This window comes from Tenrec ecaudatus, chromosome 2, assembly GCF_050624435.1.
Source record: "Tenrec ecaudatus isolate mTenEca1 chromosome 2, mTenEca1.hap1, whole genome shotgun sequence".
Lineage (NCBI taxonomy): Eukaryota > Metazoa > Chordata > Mammalia > Afrosoricida > Tenrecidae > Tenrec > Tenrec ecaudatus.
The window spans coordinates 159303387-159321585 of record NC_134531.1 but is presented as its reverse complement, the minus strand read 5'-3'; the positions used below and the strand labels follow the sequence as shown (position 1 = coordinate 159321585).

The 18199-nt window shown below is 59.3% G+C and overlaps 2 protein-coding genes across 2 annotated transcripts in view; one reads left to right on the top strand and one right to left on the bottom strand.

The window, feature by feature from the left end:
• Window positions 1-1235: 1235 nt before the first annotated feature.
• On the top strand, window positions 1236-9256 carry CD74 (CD74 molecule). The gene is made up of 8 exons (XM_075543160.1): window positions 1236-1321; window positions 5318-5490; window positions 5633-5712; window positions 6136-6198; window positions 6801-6896; window positions 7098-7188; window positions 8653-8715; window positions 8926-9256. Exons 1-8 carry the CDS (start codon window positions 1245-1247, stop codon window positions 8934-8936), a joined length of 654 nt encoding a protein of 217 aa, XP_075399275.1. The 5' UTR covers window positions 1236-1244; the 3' UTR covers window positions 8937-9256.
• Window positions 9257-10384: 1128 nt separating this feature from the next.
• Window positions 10385-18199, bottom strand: part of TCOF1 (treacle ribosome biogenesis factor 1) — a 28753-nt gene continuing 20938 nt past the window's right edge. Inside the window, exons 19-28 of the mRNA XM_075541807.1 lie at window positions 17744-17927; window positions 16706-16839; window positions 15927-16040; window positions 15389-15626; window positions 15121-15197; window positions 14629-14809; window positions 13102-13596; window positions 12118-12215; window positions 11390-11430; window positions 10385-10853 (exon numbers count right to left, since the gene is read on the bottom strand). Coding sequence (XP_075397922.1) covers window positions 11404-11430; window positions 12118-12215; window positions 13102-13596; window positions 14629-14809; window positions 15121-15197; window positions 15389-15626; window positions 15927-16040; window positions 16706-16839; window positions 17744-17927 — 1548 coding nt within the window. The 3' untranslated portion in view covers window positions 10385-10853; window positions 11390-11403. The remainder of the gene's footprint in view (window positions 10854-11389; window positions 11431-12117; window positions 12216-13101; window positions 13597-14628; window positions 14810-15120; window positions 15198-15388; window positions 15627-15926; window positions 16041-16705; window positions 16840-17743; window positions 17928-18199) is intronic.

Below are 18199 nucleotides of genomic sequence, written 5' to 3'. Positions count from 1 at the left end.
CTGGGAATTCCAGTGCTCTGTCTCAGGCTCTGGTTTCTCGTTCTACTTCTCTGTCACTTCTCTGGTGTCAGTTACCTCCAGGATCAAGGAGGTTCGTGCACAGGGACCGCTGGGTCCAGAGGATGTGCTCCAGGCCTGCCTCTTGCTGGTAGTTAGATACCACCCCCCCCACACCCCACTCACTTCTGAGATGGCTCATTTTGAACCCAGTGGGATGGGAAGCTCAGCGAATCCGGTTCACAAGCCTTCACCGCCGAATCCTCTCCTACCTTCTCTTGCCCACGCCTGTCAGGCAAAGAGCCGGGTTACAGGGACTATGGCTGGACGAACCATACTCAACAGTCCACCGCCCTGGAACGGTCCTGGATACTAAGAAGGACCATCTCAGCGGAATCTCGGGAGGCACCGTCCCTGCCCCCCTCTCTCTCCCACCCTGCCTCCCTCGTGCAACTCCCAGCACACAACGCGATCATTCCAGAGGCAGAAGACTCCAATGGCTGAAAACTCAGGCTCCACCAAGTCCCAGGTGGGAAGCGTGTCAAAAGTGAGTGTCCCTATCTGTATGGAAGGAAATGGAACAGAAAACCCTTCCAAGAGCCTCTGCGGCAGCACAGGAAGCGAAGCCCCTCAGCTTAGCACAAAGGCGGTGATTATTGGCCCCACGCTTGGAACCTGCCTCCTCGTTGCCCCATGAAAGTCAGAGTTCAGAGGGCGCAGAGGTGAGGCGACCCCTTACTTCTGGGATCGGGCATCACCAAGGCAGAGGAAGTGACCCCGTTGAGCTCACACCAAGGTGAGCAGCCCTGGCTCACTTATCCACGGGTGAGAACAGACAATGGGATTTTCTGCTTCAAAGATTTCCAGTGAAGAGGATGCAAATTTGCCTGCTTCTCAAAGTAGCCAAAGAGCCTGGTAGATTCAGAGGTCTGCCTAGAAACGAGTGACGAGAACCCCCGGAGCCAATGGCAGGGCGCTGCCCTTTCCACCTGCTGGAGGGGGCCCCTTCCCCCCAGAGCCCCAGGAAAGCATTGTTGTCCAAGCAGGGTATTTCCAGCCTGTGACTTTCACTTCTACTTCTCCCAGGTGGGCGGAGTGATGGGCTGTGGACGAATCAGATTCTTCCTCTGCAGCAGCTTCAAGAGGTGCGCCTGGGCTTAAGGGTCTCAGACACCGAGAGGCAGCGACAGCGGCAGCAGCAGCGGCAGCGGCAGCAGCAGCTACAGGGAAGACCAGAGGCCAGGGCCATGGAAGACCAGCGCGACCTCATCTCCAACCATGAGCAGCTGCCCATACTGGGCCAGCGTCCCCGAGGCTCAGAGAGGTAGGTGTCCCCTCCCCAAGGGCGCACAAGTCCTTTCCCCAAGGGCACAGATGCCCAAGGAGCTCGGGACTAGGAATTTCAAGAGGGGTGGATTTAGGTTCTGCCTCTAGCACTCACTTTCTGGCCCTGCTCTGAGCCTCAGTTTCTCCTCCTGTAAAATGGGGAAGGGGCTTGGAACCTTCTTTTCAGTAGGCATTGCCCTTCTGGAAGTCAGAGGGATGTCGTCCCTAGAAAAAAGCACAGCTCACACGGTGCCCAGACAATGCTGGGGGCTTTGTAGACACCCCCACCAGCTCCCTCCGAAAAAGATGGGCCGTTTTCAGAAACTTTGCTGGGAACTTTAGACCAGAGCTTGAAAAAGTTGTGGCTCTCAGAGGAAAAAGCAGAGTTTCTCAAACAAACAGTGTGGCAGACGCAGCTCCTGACAGACAGGTAGGGCAGAAAGATGCAATCAAGGGAACTATGGGGACAGGTGTCTGTTGGATGGGTGGAGACACCTGTAGTCACAGGAGGGACTGAGAGATGTTGGGAAGGGGTCCATGAAGAAGGGAGGGGTGGGGTCTGGCTAACTTTCCGGAAAGGGCCCAGGGTTGACACAGGCTGTGTCCCCCTCCTTTGCAGCAAGCACCCATCATCTCCCCCCCACTCACACCCCCCGGGACCCTACTCCTAGCCCTAAAACAGCTTCATCCATATGTTGCTCCTCTAAAGAAAGGGCTGGGGAGACAGGGTGCAGCCACAGTAACCCCCCACTTTCTCTGATCTCTCAAGCTAGTTGTGGTCTATGGGGACATCCAGTCCAAGGTGATGTCAGCTGTTGCCAGGCAGAATGGAGTTTGCAAGAGGCACTCAGAGAAGTCAGGAGGAGCTAGGTTGGCGGGGTGCGGGGTGTGGGGGTGGAGAGGTAACCAGATATAGACCATTAGGGCAATGGTCTCTGAAAAACCCCGGGGAATCCCACGGCTAGGAGTCCAGGTTCTGCTACTGTCCCAAGTGAGCGTGGATGAATCAGGGCCTCTCTCTAGGGCTCAGCTGTCACAATAGTGTGGCCACGCTGACAGCCCTCCTATAGTGGCTGCCCACTGGGCATGGGATGCATGCTAAGTCCCCAGTCATGCTTAGTGACTTGTTTTTCCTATGCACTTTTATTTTATTTTTAAAAACATTTTATTAGGGATGCATACAACTCTTATCACAATCCATGCATACATCAGTACATTCTTTGCCCTCATCATTCTCAAAGCATTTGTTCTCCACTTAAGTCCCTGGCATCGGGTCCTCTTTTCCCCCCTCCCTCCCTGCTCCCCCCCCTCCGTGACTTCATCATTCTACCAATGAAGTCTACATTGACACATAGCATAGGCAGAATCCGAACCCAGGACACTCGGCTCCAGTTGGGCCCCTCGCTAAAGCAGCCCCCTTCTAGAAGCCACCTACATCATTGCAGACTTAGGTAGGTTGAGGGCCGTCCCTAGGAAGGAATGGCCCCTTGTACAATTCTCGTCTGTGTTCCATATCAGTTCAGTTACTGTCCCCAAACCTGCCTGATGCTGTGCGCTCAGGCCATTCTGTTTGGAACCTTCTGAGAGCACTTCTGCCCGACAACCATTACATCACGATCCCTGCTAATTCTGGTTGGCTCCTGCCTTTGATTAACTGTATTATTGATTCAAGAATGAGGAAGTGGAAAGGAGGAAATAAAAGGAGGGGGGTGGGGTGATACGGCTTGGCTGCTCCAGGGCCAGGGGACCAGTACTCAAGAGGCAGAAAGAGGAAGGAAGACGGGTGCTAAAGTTAGTGATTAACCCTGAGAGTGGTAATAAGTGCTATTGATGAAGGTCTAAGAGTACGGGAACATTACCCTCATATTTATTTTATCACTAAACTTCAAAATGTTAACAAACCACCATTTTATTTATTTACTTTTCAGTCACTTTGAGTCCTTGAGGGGTACAGCATCACACAGGTCCAGCGGCTTTGGCAGGCAGGTGGCCTGAGCCATGGGTGGGCTCTGGTTTTGCTGGCTGTGCCACCAGGGGGGCACTGTGTTGCTCTTCGCTTTGTGCACCCAAGCACAGCTCTTGCCTAGATGGGATTCAGTTTCATCTCGGGCATAAACGCCTTCAGTTTTAAGCAGAGCTGCACGCTCCCTCTGGTTCCGGAGACCCTATTTATAGCCAGCAAAAACGGCCCTGCACCAGAGCCTTCCAGACATATTTGCTGATCTCGGAGTCCTGCTCCCAGCAGGCCGCCTGGTACAGGTCCCAAGGTGGCGGGAAAGTCCTTGCTGTCAGGTGTAATGGAAAACCCTGCAGGTGCTCAGACCGCATCGAGGTAAAGTGACTTGTCCATGGTCTCCCACCTGAGCAAGGGCAGCCAGGATTCCAGTGCAGCCCACCTGATCTGCACTTCCACGTGAGCTCTGAATGCTCAGTGGACTCCAACTCTGAGCCACCTGATAGGCTGGGTAGGCCTGCCCCACAGGGTGCGCGAGGCCGCCATCGAGACTGAAGACGCTGACTGCTGCCGCTCTCTCTGAGAAGCAGGCCAGTGGATGCCGGCTGCCCACCTTGTTGTTGGCGGCTGAGTAAGTAACCACTGAGCCACGGGCGCTTCTGCTCAATTCTTAGAGCTTTTGAGAGGGCGGGGACCTCCAAAGTTGTCAGGGGTAGCACTGGGACTAAACTAGGTGTGGGGCTGCAGGAGTGGGGAGCCCGCAGAGACGAGGGGGAGCCAGGAGGGCGGCAGATTCGGGGGTGGGGGGGTTGGGGGATTTCCCACCACCTTGGGTCTTGGTCCAAAAAGCATGGAGGTCTGGCAAGCCAATGAGAGAAAGCTGTGCTTGTGATGTCATGAGTTGCTAGGCAGAGGGATCTCATGACCTCTCCCAAACTTGGCTCATATGGTTAACACACACTTGGCTACTGACTGAAAGAGTGTCGGTTCGAGTCCACCCAGCAGTGTCTTAGAAGACAGGCCTGACAACTCTACTTCTGAAAAATGGACCATCAGAAATCCTCAGAAGCACACAGAGTTGGTTGCTGTGTGGTGGCATCAACTCTACAGCCACTGACCTACTGGTTTTTATCCTCTTGAACTGCCATATGATAGGGGATCAAGTTGATGGCCATGGGGTAATGTCATCCCGACGATTACCATTGGGGGCCTTTTGGCCCCACCATTGGGGCTTGTCAGGACAGGGACTCAAGAATGCCCTCCACCTGTAACACAGGTGCATACCCCCAAACACCTCCAGGGCCCACAGCTGCATGGGTTCCCTCTGGCCTGAAGGTCTGGCCAGGGCCACGAGTAGAAGCCACTCTCTCTCAGCCCTCCCCTTCCCCGAGGTGGATAGCAAGTTTGAGGTCCCACTGGGCTCACAGTCAGATCTTGCTTCAAAGGAATAAAAGCCCACCCAGACCCAGAACTGCTGAGATAAGAGGTCCTCATGTAGCAGATGAGGCAAGTGAGGCAGGGGCTCTGGGTGGAGAATCTGGGGTAGAAGAGATGTCGTGGGGGGCGGGGTGGGGCTAGTATGTTCCCCCCTCCTAAAATACCACAGTCCCACTTCTCCTTTTCAGGGGGCCACAGTCTCTGCCCACCCCCCACCCCATCCCACTTCCCTTTCCTCTTGAAATCTGATTTCACTGCAGGGCAGGGGCAGAAAGGCCCCCCGCCCTTGGAAGGCAGCTCTGATTTTTTTTAGGTCACCTGGGGTACCTCCACCTGCACCTCTCCTTGCAGAGGTGGGATGCCAGGGTCTGGAGAGGGTGGCTTGTTGGGGCTGGACAGGCCGTGTGGCTCTCCCCGCCGAGTCCAGTTTCGGGGTCCTGGGCGGGGAGGGGACTCTCAGGGAAGCAGGGGCTGGAAGGAGGGGCTGTCTCCCCACTGCATTTTTGTCAGCCTCCCTTGGTGTTCAGATTGGGTGTCTCTTCCGGCCAGTCATGGCGCAGCTGGCTCCTCGGCCCCAGCTGACCCTCTCCCCTCCTCCAACAGCACCTGCGGCCGTGGGGCCATCTACACTGGCTTCTCCATCCTGGTGGCGCTGCTCCTGGCCGGCCAGGCCACCACCGCCTACTTCCTGTACCAGCAGCAGGGCCGCGTGGACAAGCTGATGGTCACCTCGCAGAAGCTGCAGCTGGAGAGCCTGCGCATGAAGCTTCCCAAGCGTGCGTGCCTCCCCCACTCCCTCAACCTGAGAGACCTTCATTCTCTCTCCCTCTGGTGGGGGACTCCGGGCCCTCTGCTCTCGGGCTGGGAGCCCCCACCTCCCTGGCCAACGTGACCACCCTAATTGGTCTGTCCCCACAGCGTCCGTGCCGGTGAGCAAGCTGCGGGTAGCGGCCCCCATGCTGATGCGCCCACTGCCTATGGAAGGCCTGCCCCAGGGGGTAAGGACAACCTGGGTGGGGTGGGGGAATGGTTCTCAGTGAGTGGAAGTAGGGGCTATAGGGGCACTCGGGTTGTGGGTAGAAGCAGGGGCCACCTCAGCAGAAGAGGCCTCTCCCCTTCCCTTCAGTTGGGGTGAGGTCCCACCACCCACAAAGTGCCTCTCTTGTCGGGACATCCTGCGGTCCCTTCCCCGACCATATGTCTGCCCACAACATGGCTTGCAGTTGACCAAGCCACACAGGCAGGCAGGCAGGCAGGCGGGCGGGGAAGGCACCTTTGCCAGCGAGGATATCAAGGGAGGGAAGGGAGAGACTTGCTCAAGAGCTCGTGTTTGGAGACTGGCTTGTTGAGTGCCTGGGGCTTCAGACTGCTGCCTCCTGCTCCCGCCGAGTGCTGGTAACCTGCTGGCCTTCTCTCCACAGCCCACACAGAACGCCACCAAGTCCGGCAACATGCCCCAGGACCACGTCATGCACATGCTGCTGGTGAGTGGGGCCTTCGGGCAGACCTGCCTGGGAGTGCTCCGCCCAGGTGCTCCGCGCACTACTGGTGGGATGCAGGTGTGGCTTTAAGCACCGATGTCGTTCCGGCTCACGCAGCTTTGAGATGGAGACAAGGCCTAGATGTCACAGGCTCAGATGCTTGCCACCCCAGCTTTGTACTGCAAGTCAAAGCTCCAGGGCTCTGAGCCCACACTGAGGAGTAACTGGGCCCAGTGACTCCCCAGTGTGGCCAAGGCGGGGGTCTCTCAGGCTAGCAGGTAATGATGAGGAAGGCCAGGAGGCCCGATCTAACTGGAGGAGGTTACGTTTGAAAGATGAGTAATTTCAGGAAGTAGTTAAAGGCCAGGGCAGGGGAATATCAGCAATCCTGGGCCTGGAACCCGGGTCTCTCAGTGCCTATGTGCCATGTGGCTGTGTGCAGTGGCAGCGTCCCTCCTCTCCCACATTTCCAGGCAGTGCCTGGGCCCAGAGCCCAGGTGTGGTGCAGCTTGGGTCCCTCGTGCAGGCCAGGGAGCGCGGGCTGCTGCGTCTTTTACCCTGCTTGCCAGGGAACCCTTTTTCACTTTCTCTTCCCGCTCCCGCAGAGGTCGGACCCCACAAAAGTGTACCCGCAGCTGGAGGGCAGCTTACCAGACAACCTGAAGCACCTTAAGAACACCATGGGGACCCTGGAATGGCAGGTTAGCAGCTTTCCGGGGGTGGAGGGTGGGCGGGGGTTGGAGGGGCACTGAGAAGAGGGGCGGGGGAGTTTCAGTTAGGAGACTTCCCACCTCTGCAAGGGGCCTGAAGGGGGGGATCAGCTTGTGGGTGGCCTTCAGACTCCTGGGTGTCTGTCCTCAAGGACAGGGCAGGCGTGACCCTCTCTTTCCTGGTCCCGTTAGGCCTTTGAGGGCTGGCTGCACCAGTGGCTCCTGTTTGAAATGAGCAAGAACTCCCTGGAGGAGAGGCCCGCTGCCGAGACCACAACGAAAGGTACAGCGGGAGGGAGCGTTGGGGTGACAGGGCCCTAGGGGCTCTTCCAGGCCCTCCTCCAGGTATGGAGGCTTAGGCCTTGGGCATTCCCTATCAGACGAGCAGACACCCCTTCCCCACCCCACCCCCACCCCACCACTTCCTGTCTCTGCTGCCCACTCCTGATGGCTAGACTTCCCCTCCTCCCCAGTTGGTTCTGGAGGGCCTGGGGCAGACCTGTGCATGGGGGCCACACGGGCAACTTGCAGGGGCAGGCCATTGCTGGCGGCCTGGTCAGTCAGTGAGTGCTGGGCAGTCCTGCCCTAAAGCCTCAGAGTTCACTGGGTGCTGTCTTCAATTGGCTAGATGCCTTTGGGGGAGTCTCTTCCCTGGGCACTTGTCTCCCACAGGGCGAGGGCTTGTTCTCCACCACACTCACAGGAGGCCCCTATTTCCACCAAGGCGGGTTTGGCGGTGCAGTGGTTACGCTTGGGCCTGCTAATCACAAGGCCAGCAGTTTGAAACCACCAGCTGTTCCTGGGACAGAGAAGGCTTTCTACTCCCATGAAGAGTTACTCTTGGGAAGCCACAGGGCAGTTCTACTCTGTCCTAGAGGGTCAGAGTCAGCACCCCTCAATGGCAGGGAGTCTTGTCTTTAAATTTCCACTCAAGGGCCTACTGCTCTTTCTAGCTTGCGAGCTCACAGGCACTGTGCCTAACTTTAAGAGCTGGTCAGAGGTAAGAGAGCCTTAAGAGCAATCTCTGCGTGCCGGCATGAATTAGCCAGTCACTCCTTTTGATTGGGGCCCTCCGTTTTCACATCTGAGCAAGGGGTGGAGAGGACAGCCACTAGGGCAGGGGTTGGGCCCACAGCAGTGGCGTGTGGCTCAGGGCCTGCTGCGAGCCGGGGCCCTGAACACATTCACCCACCGTGTCTTCACCGTGCTTGTTGCTTCAGCACTGACCAAGTGCCAGGAAGAGGTCAGCCGCATCCCTGACACCCACCCGGGCATGTTCAGGCCCAAGTGCGACGAGAACGGCAACTACTTGCCGCTCCAGTGCTATGGGAGCATCGGCTACTGCTGGTGCGTCTTCCCCAACGGCACGGAGGTCCCCCGCACCAGGAGCCGCGGGCGCCACGACTGCAGTGGTGAGCAGGGCCGCCCACAGCACCTCGCCCCTCCACCCACCTGGTCCTCTATGGCACCCTGGGGGTGCTGTGGGCGAGGTTCAAACCCCCCGGCTCCCAGGGAGAACCATGCGTCTGTTAGCTCCTAGGGTGGGCCGCTGAGTCAGTGGACTTGCACTCAGACGTAGTTCTCTGGCCTCCCCCGGCCCCCTCCCCAGACCCTGCCTGCCTCCCACTCTCCCACTCCTGCAGCCTCGGCCCTTGCCCCGGGCTCCCGAGGCCCTTGGCAGGGGCACCTCTGAGGTGGGGGAAGCAATGGCGGCAGCCTTGTGACTCCATGTGCTGCTTCTCTGCAGAGCCCCTGGAACTGGAGGACCTGTCCTCTGGACTGGGGATGACCAGGCAGACTGGCTATCAAGGTAAGGGCCTTGCACGGACCCACCTCTGCTGGCCCCGCTCCCTGGTGGGTGGGTGTGCAGCACAATCCTGAGTCATTCCCAACATTCCTGGAGGTCACTTCACAGGTGAGGGGCAGGGGAAAGACAGTTAGTTCTCCCTGCTCTAAGGCTCCCCATTCTGGAAAGAGACAGGACCATGGTGACCCCCATTTCGTTTCTTCTCTCTCATAGTGTATGTCTGAGAACGGCCATGGCTGCTTCACAGTCACCTCTGCGTGACCACAGCTTTCTCGACGCCCGCTCCGCAGCCCAGTCCAAGCCCGCCTTCCCTTCCCTGTCCCTCCCTCCCCTCACCCCGTCAGACACTGGTTCTCCGTCATCCTCGGACACAAAGCATCAAGTCAGAAACAGCCCAGCCACAAGGAGGGCACACCAAACCCTACCCCACTCGGGGATGACCCCCCTCGCTAGCAGCACTCAGCCAGGAAGCGTTTTTCTCCCACACACCCTTCCTCTGCCCACTGGCCCAGCCCGCGCTCAGCTTGGCTCTGGGGAAATAAAGGTAGTGAGTAGAAGTGCCTGGCTCCGCCTCTGTTGGGGATCCAGCTGCCTGTGGTCCAGGGAGCTGCGAGTTTTGCAGACACTTGGTGAGCAGGGTCACAGGGAGCACCCCGCAGTCCCTGCCCATTCAGCCACCCACTCACATCGGTGTCGGGGATACAGGGGGTGGGGGTCTTGGAAGCTGCCCAGAGGCTTCCCTGGATGGTGCCGAGAGAGAAGGGCCCTGCTGGCGGGTTTCTGGACTTCTCATGGGGCAGGGAGGGTGACCCCCCCCAGTGAAATCCCATGTTTAACATGCTGGCTTCTGTGAGCCCATGGAGAGCCCAAGCGGCAGTCACCTGGTCACTTTATGCCCCAGCAGAATGAGTCACTAGAGGCTCACTGGGGGTCAGAATGGTGTTTCCCAAAGCCCACTAAGGACTCAGGGGTGCAGTCCCTGCCGGACGCTGACACATGTGCGGGAGAGACCAACGAAGGGCCTTGCCCGGGTGGGTTCTCAAGTCGACGGTATGGCTGGACAGACGCCAACCCGAGCCCCCACTGCCTCCTGCTCCGGCAGGGGAAGCACCCCCAGCGAACTCTGGAGCCATCCTGTGTCCCCACCACTGCTGGGGCCCAGCACTGCCCCAGGGGAGATGGCTCTCCCCGCTCACCTCTAACTCCAGGTTCCCAACACAGCTTGACAGCCACCTACGTTCTTTCTGCCTCTACCACCAGAGGTTACTTATGTTACACCTAACTGGCTAGTCTTCTACTGCGTCTGCTCGTAGCGTTCCAACCCCTCCCCTCAGCTCAAGCCCCAACTCCCACAGGTGGTTCCCAAGCTCCTTTAAGTCCTGCGCAAACACGCCTGAGCCCAGCACTTGGAAGCCAAGACTGATCATCACAAGGCTCCCCTTCCCCAGCTTACAGGCCACCTCCTCCAAGAAGCCCTCCCAGGCCACCCTGTGCTGCCTTAGCCCACGGGGCACCAGTCTGTAGTGGGTGCATCGCGCCACCCTAGCATGCCAGTGCCCGGCCTCAGTGGTGAGCTGAGGCCTGGCCTATTCTCTAAGCACCAGCCCGATTCTCCTGGCTGAGAACCCACCCACCAACTATAGTCTGCCCCCAACACACTGGCATTTGCACCTTAACTTCAAACCTTTTATTTTCTGAGTAGTTCTTAAAAAAGGAAAAGAAAAAGCCTGGGGCAATGTGACGGGAGTGGCAGCAGCCTGAGCCGCAGGTGGGGGGCCTCCTGGGGCTGCAGGGCGGGAGAAGTCCGAGGCTTTGGGCATGTTGGCCTGCTCAGGGACAGGCAGGCCAGTTAAAAAAATATATATACTGTACACATCTCGAGGCTGTCTTGTGTCGGGGGAGGTGCCTTGTGCACTGAGGGTGGCGAGGGAGGGCCCAGGAGCAGACAACCCCCCGCCCCACCCCCGGCACCGCCCCCCCCAGCTTGTCTGCAGGGTTGGCTGGGCTGGCCGTGCGGCACGCTGGGCTGTGGGCAATCTGGTTTCTTCTGGGGATGGAGGGGAAGTTACAATGCAGTTCCGACCCACGCGCTGGGCAAAGGCCAGAAGCGAGGTGCTGGTCATCACGCCACTAGGAAGTTCCTGAGGGAAAGAAACACACCCAGGGCTAAGGCTTCCCGACTCCTCTCTGCAGCCAGGAGAGCAGGCCCAACCCGCAGGTGGTGTCTTGGGACACACAGGGCAGCTGCCGAGCCCGCTGTCCTCACCTATACTCGTGGCAGGCTGGCTGACTCACTCACACAACTACCCGTTAGCTACCACCCAGCAGAGCGCTTCCTCCACCCAGAAGCCCCAGTCCGTTGAATAGCAGGAGCAAACGTCTCCCTTCCCAGGAAGACACGCCCCAAAGTTACAGATCAGATGGAAAGGAAGAAGATATTGGGTGAGGGTGAGCCTAAGCCAGGCCTGACTGTGGCACAAGAGTGCCCAGCGCTGGCATCTCTGGGCCTGTTCTGGACCCTTCAGACTCTGCAGTCCTAAATCCTGGCATCACTGACCTGGAGCAATGGGACCTTTCTCCAGACCACTGGCTTCCCGTGGGTGCTGGAGCTGCCCCCACCCCTTACCCGGCCCCGGTGAGCAGATCGGCAGTGAGGGGTTCCCAGGCCAGCACGCACCTGCCACTTTGCGCTCAGATGGTCTGCTCTGGAGTCTTCTTCTGTCAGGGGAAAAGAGCGACAAGCTCTTATATCAGAAGACCCCCCTCACCCACTGACACCCCCACGCCTGGACATTGTGGTTCCCTCCCAAGGACAGGGCCCTGCAGGAGCAGGAAGATACATCTGTGTGTGAAGTGGAGGCCCAGCCACATGGAGCCTTGTTGAGTTGCTTGCTATGCAGATGGACAGTTTTGGGTAGAGACACCCCACCAGCTGGGCAGACCCCTCTTACATAATGCTTCCTCTCACCTGGAAACCTCCAAGAACATCCCTCTACCTCAGAAAGGACCCCTCCAAGCCCACCACGCGCCCGGGCCCACCTCACTTGCAGGCCTCCTCCGGGTGTCCCCCGGGTGTGCAAGGGGCCTGCTCAGCCGGACACGTGTGAGATGGAGCTCTAAGCCTGCTCAGCCTGGCTGATGCAGTGCTCGCTATCGAACAGCCACCTGCCGGGCGGGCGGTCAGATCACTGCTAGGACTGTGCAGAGCTGGGCACATCCAAAGCTGGGGGGCTGCTGCATCTTCCATTCTGCCAGTCGAGACATTTGGTTGCTATGCAACCTGCACACTGCAGGCGGTGGCATGCAGCGCTAGAAACTCAGATCTGGGTGTTGAGTGGGGAGGAAGTGGCCTGAGCGCAATCTGAGCCCTGGCCCCCCAAAGGCCCCCGGGAGTCACTTCCTTACCTTTTTCTTCTTTTTCTTCTGGGGCGGCGAGCCATGGTCTTTGGTTGAGGCCTTTTTTGTCTTCTTCTTCTTCTCCTTCTTCTCCTTGTCTTTTTTTTCTAAGGAGGGAGACAGAAAGTCAACTGCAGACACTCCTCTGAAGGAAGTGGTCGGGCCACTGTTGGGGGGCCCATAGGGGGCAGGGCTGCAGGAATCCGGAACTAGCTCCTCGTGATGCGGGTCACCAGTCAAGCCAGGAAACACTGGTCAGTGGGCCCCTGTGATCCTGGCCCCAGAGTAGGGACCAGACGTGAGGACACTACAAGCTTTCCTTTAATGAACTCACTTACAAAGCTCTGTGTCTTTCAAAAGGAAACGTTTGCGGACAGCCAGGGAGGTGGTCTGGTGGAGCCGATGGACTTTAAACCTGGCCCCACCTAGTCCAGACTCCTGTAGAGAGGGCCTGACAGCCTGTGGGCACAGGCAGGGTGGGGTGCGTGTGGACCAAGGAAGGTCTGTCACCTCCACAACGGTCAGCCCTTGTTGGGGAAGACAGCCCCTCCCTGGCCAGGGCCACTCCTGCGGTGTGCCATGATGCTGAAGCAGACTCAGCAGAGAGCTTCCAGACTACGAGGGCTGGCAATCTCTGCACACGTTCTGGGTCACCATGGTCTGATCAGCCACCCGAGCTGGGTACGCACAGGATTGCCCAAGTTAGAGGCCACGAGCAGCAACAGGGCAGTGGTGGGGAGTAGGCACCGAGAAGGAGGGGCAGCAGGTCTGCTAGTTCCCAGCACTCCAGCCCAGGGACTGGGGTCCTCCCAGATGTGCTGCCTGGACTGGAGGCAAAGATGCCAGGGCTCTGCTGCTCTGGACCTCGATAGAGTCCGTGCTTCTGGGGGCCCAGAATGAGCCCCAGTGCCTGGCCCGGGGCCCTGGCATCTGTTTGGCTCTGGTAGAACGCCCCCTGTGAGGTCCAGCCCCAGGGCCCTGCCAGCCACTTACTCTTGCCGGACTTCTTCTTGTTGCCAGGGCTGCCTTGGGCTCCGCCCTCCACCTTCACAGCTCCCGGACCTCCTTCCGGTTTCTCCTTCCAGTCTTTGACAGTGCTGCTTGCTTTGTCCTGCTTTGACTTCCCCTTGGAAGTCCTAGGGGCCTTCTCTAAGGACTCCGCCCCCTCCCCGCCCCCCAGCTTCTTTTTCTTCTTGCTCTTGGGGGTGCCCGCTGCTGGCTGGTCCTCCGACAACTTCCGCTTGCGCCCTCCCCTGGCCTTCTTGCTGCTGTCCTGGGCACCATTGGTGGCCTTCTGTCTCTCCTGCTCTAGCAGCTCCGCCAGGACCTTCGCCACAGAGGCCTGCACGTGGGCTTCACTCAGGGGCCAGGGCTGGCCCAGGAGGCGCTGGGCAATGTCGCTTTGCAGGGCCAGTGTTGAAGCTGGGGGGCTCGCAGAACCCTTGCTGGGCTTGCGTGGTTTCTGAGGCTTAGCGCCCTCTCTTCTGCCTGTGGAGAGAGGGCACGGCATCACAGAAGGCTCATGAGACAGAGCCAGCTCCTGACACCCAGTATGGCCGGGGAAAAGGGAGGTCCAAGGTCACTCGGCCCACCCCGCCTGCCCATCACACTGTCACAAATCCACACTGTGAGTTTTCTTCAAGGTGGGCTTAGGGACAGAAGATGACTCCAGGGTGAGGGGAAATGCCTGAACCCCACTACACCCCTCTGCCTGCACCACGGCCCTTCCTGGGCCAGGCCTGGATGGTTCTGGGCATGGTGTACATGCATGTGGCACTAAGTACACAGGCTCATCGCCTGCCAGAGGGACTTCTGGTACAGCCTTTGTTTAGAATTTTCCACGCCTCTGCACCCCTTTGGTAATTGCGTACTGACTATGGGTGTAAAAAAAGCCTTCCACAGCTCCCTCTGAACTGTTTCCCGGACCCACTTGCCTCACAGAGGAGAGACTGGGAGAGTCAGCGGCCAGGCACAGGGCAGATGGCCACAAACGCCCATGGATGGGGTGGAGGGGGCTCTGGAAGGTGGGCCAGGAGTGTGGCTATGGAGTGCCCACCATGAGAGGCCAGCGAGACCCTCCATTGTCACAAAGCCAGGGGCTGCTCCCTGCAGAGTGCACCTGGGCTGTGCTGGGCTTGGGGAGTGGGCTGGCAGAGGGGCTGCAAGCCTACTCCTGTGCTTGGGGCCAATCCAGACCCTGGTTGGTGGTGCACTGGGGCAGGAGCTAACTCTGCGGGGTTACCATGTTTGATGTCCTGTGCCCAGGGCTTGCTGAACTATCTGCTGTGAAGAAACGCCAGAGGGGACATCCCAGAGAGCCTGGGGTCTAGGGCCAGCATCCTCCCCCAGGGCTGAGGCACCCCAATTCCCTGCTGTCTCAGACCAGAGTGAGGCCCCAAGGGTGGGCCCAGGGCACTTTGATGAGCACTTCAGGCCTGAGACCGGGTACAAGGTCCACTCAGGCCCTGATGGCAGCAACAGCCCTGTGTCTGGTTGTCTCCCTTGTGGCCACTGACTCACCTGTTTTAGGGGGCACCGTGGCCGTGCCTTGTTGGGGCCCTGCTCCCAGTTTTCGATTCAGCGCATCTTTGGTGGTTGAAGTGGGGGGAGCTGAAGAGTTGGGGCCCGCCTTGGAAGTGGCCTTTGCAGTCTGCGGGTTATCCAGGTTTGACCCAGAGCTCTTGTAACCTGAGAGGAGAGACTGAAGAAGCCCGGTGTGAGAGGGCTCCAGCGGCACCCCAACCTTCCCTGGACACATGCCTGCACTTGGAGGGAGACTGGAGGCAGAGTGGTGGGCACGGAGGCCTAGGCCCTGGGTGCCATCTGCTGCAGCACTTTAATCAATACAGTAGACACAGACTAGTACTTGCTGTGGCTACACAGCGGTCTGGAGAGGAATCTCCTTTGTGAAAACAATCTGTAGCATGTACCCGGCCCACCTGGAGAGCAGGGAGCACCCTGGCCTGTGTGCCCAGAGCCCACATGGGGCAGGCGGGGCTGGCTGGCAGCTACCTGGGAAGGCGCCACAGCCTCATCCTCACTGGAGTCAGTGGTCTCTTCCACCAGGGTCTCCTTGGCGGGCACAGGACCTGAAGGAGAAGCACAGGCTGTGTCGGGAGTCCAGGGAGGGCCCCCACGCCCTGTATCCTCCTCACCCTCCTGCCTGCCCAGGCCCAGGGTGGGAGGACCTGGTCTCGGTCCCAGAGCTAGCCGTAGTATGAGCGAGGCCCAAGCTCTCCCCTATCCCAGGCCCACCTGAGCCTTCGCTTCGGGCCCTCACCTGGCTTGTGGGCCAACCTGGCCGCTGGGGCCGCTTCAGCACCCAGCTCACTCCCTGAAGAGCTGTCACTGCTGTCCTCAGAGGCCTTGGAGACCTTGGCCTTGGGGCGTCCGGAGGGAGTGGCTGTGGCCGGTGGGCCCTGGAGAAGCTTGGGGGTGTTGAGCTTGTTGGCCCCTTGGGTGAGGGCGGGGCTACTCTGGGCACTCGGGCCCAGGGGCTTCCCCAGAGTGCTGCCAGCCTGAATTGGCGAGAGGAGGAAGACCCGGCGTCCACACAATGTACTCCCGCCACAAGTGGCTATCACAGGGGCTGACAATCATCCTCAGACTGCACACCCCAGACCCAAGAGGCCGCAGGGCAAGTGAGGGTGGTGCTGGGACAGAGCCCACACCGGTGCTCTTGGCGGGGTGGGCTGCAGATGGCCAGTGCCGCCTCCGGGAGCAGAACCGGGCGGCTGTCTTCCAGTCACCATCCACTCCCTCCTTCCTGCAGGTCCCCCCACCTCCGCAGGCAGACCTGATTTGTCTGCCAAACTCACCCCACTTGCTGGCTGGATCCCGGCAGTGGGAGACTGGGCCTCGCTGGCTTTCTGAGCGAGGACCTTCAGGGCGGCCTGCGTCAGTGGGAGGGAAGCCGGGCTCCTCTTTGTCACCTGTGGACAGCGAGAGGCAGCCCTGAGGCCTAAGGGTCCTGGGACATCAGCTGAACTGACCCTTGGGAAGTGTCCACTGCTCCCCCACGCTGTCCTCAGAAGCAGCCTCTGCCTGCTGCTACTCCTGCTCCTGACCCGTGTGTGTGTATGTGTGTGCGCTGTAGCAGCCCCACAAGTGCGCTCTCCTTCCCTCTCTCTCAAGCAGGTGGCAAACTTCTCCCTCTCCACAGAACGGGAAAACAAACACAATGTGACTCATCTGGGGGGTGGGGGTGGACCCGCAACTCAGTTTGATCATCTGAATAAGGAGCCCTTAGCTGGCTCACCCCACTGTTGGAAGTCTGAGGAGCCCCATGGGGGAAGTTCTGCTGGGACCTGCTGGCAGTGGCATAGTTTGATTGTGCTTGCCTTTATACAAGAGGCCAGGACCAGGTCAACCTCCCTGAGCGTGGAGAGGCCTGGGAGGACTGTTCACCACCCTCACCAGGACAATCTGTCTAAAAGGACAACTTCTGTTTGGGGCATTTCAAAACCAAGAGGGAGAAACAATGACACAGAAGCTCGACCCTGCTGGGGAAGTCATGGTCCTGAGACAGGGACAGGCGCTGGCTGGGTGTGTGAGCGAGGGCAGCGTGGCCAGAGCCCACCTGGCCTCGCCCTGGTACCTGAGTGGCTGGAGCCTTCTGCTGCTTGCCTCCAGCCACCCCTCTGGATTCCTCGCTGCTGCTAGCCGCGGCCAGGCCGGCTCTGGGGGCAGCCGGTGGGTGGGCGGTGAGCACGGGCACATTGGTCCTCATGACTGGAATGGATCAGGAAAGGGACCCATCAGAATACAGAACCCACAAGCCACCCCCACCGTCCTCCCGCCCCCCCGCAGCAAGGATGCCTGTTTCAGCCCTTGCAGGGGCTTGGAGCCACCTGCTTACCCCCCACCCAGCCTGCCATCTTCCAGAGGAGAAAGCCACAGGCGGGCAGTTACCCAGTCACTGGGGCCATGGCCTGCTCGGTCCCTATCCAGGAGACCCCCTCGTGGCCGGCTGTGCCCGGGCGCAGGGAGCACACACCCAAGGAGGCACTTGCACATTTAGAGCAGAGCCAGGGCAATCAACAGGCCCCATGCAAAGGCACAGGTAGGAGGGCTTCACTGCAGAGTCTACTGCCTCTCACTGCTCCCTGGGCGGAGCCGGGCAAGTTTCAAAGGGCGACTGCGCAGTCAGAAGAGACACGGCTGCACACGGGGACACTGTGACAGCACGGCCAGCCCGCACCAGGGGCTCCAACACGCTCCTGGGCACCCTCAGAGTCTTGCATCCTATCAGCCCACACACACTTTGGACCAAGTTCTAAAACGTAACAGTAATTATTCTGGGAGGGAAGATCAGCAGTGACATGCTTTGTGTGTGTACGTGTGACTATTTCTCTCTTACCGGCTCAACCAAGGTCAGGCATTTATTTCCACTTCAAAAATCCACCCAGACAACAGCTAGAGACCGTTTCCGGCTACTGCTGGTCGAATCAGTTCTCAGAGGCCAAGAAACCACCTGGGTCTGCTCGTGGGCCCCGCTGACACATGCAAGCCTCTCCCCAATGCCTTGACATGCCCCAGGGACGGGAGCCGCACTGCCCCGCAGCCCCACCCGGTGCTCGGGCAGCAGCTGCTGGAAAGCACTTTTCCTTGGTCCCTGCGACGGGATGGCGCTCACCAGGAGGAGTGGAGCACTGGGTGGCGGGAACCACGTCCTCATCCTCGCTCTCGGAGGAGGAGCTCCTGGCCAAGCTCTCCGAGGCCTTCCTGGGGGCGCTCGCGGGTGGGGCTGGCGAGGGGGTAGCAGCTGGACCAGCTGGACTACGATTAGGGTCGACAAAAATCAGAGGGGGTTTAATCACCTTGAAAAACAAAAACAGAACACACCCCCCCAGTGATTAAAGGCTTGGCCCGGGAAGGAGAGGTGAGGGTGGGGGAGGTTATTATAAGGGGAGGGGTTCGGAGAGCTGGAGGCAGCTCCCCCAGGAGACCCCCAGTCCCCGCCCACCCGCCGGGCCCCAGCACAGCACTTCACAGCTCTCAGGCGGCCACCTGTAGACTCTCACAGTGAACCCCACGCCAGCAGCCACGCCCTCACTAGTGGCACTGGCTGTCCCATGAACAGGTCCCCTGT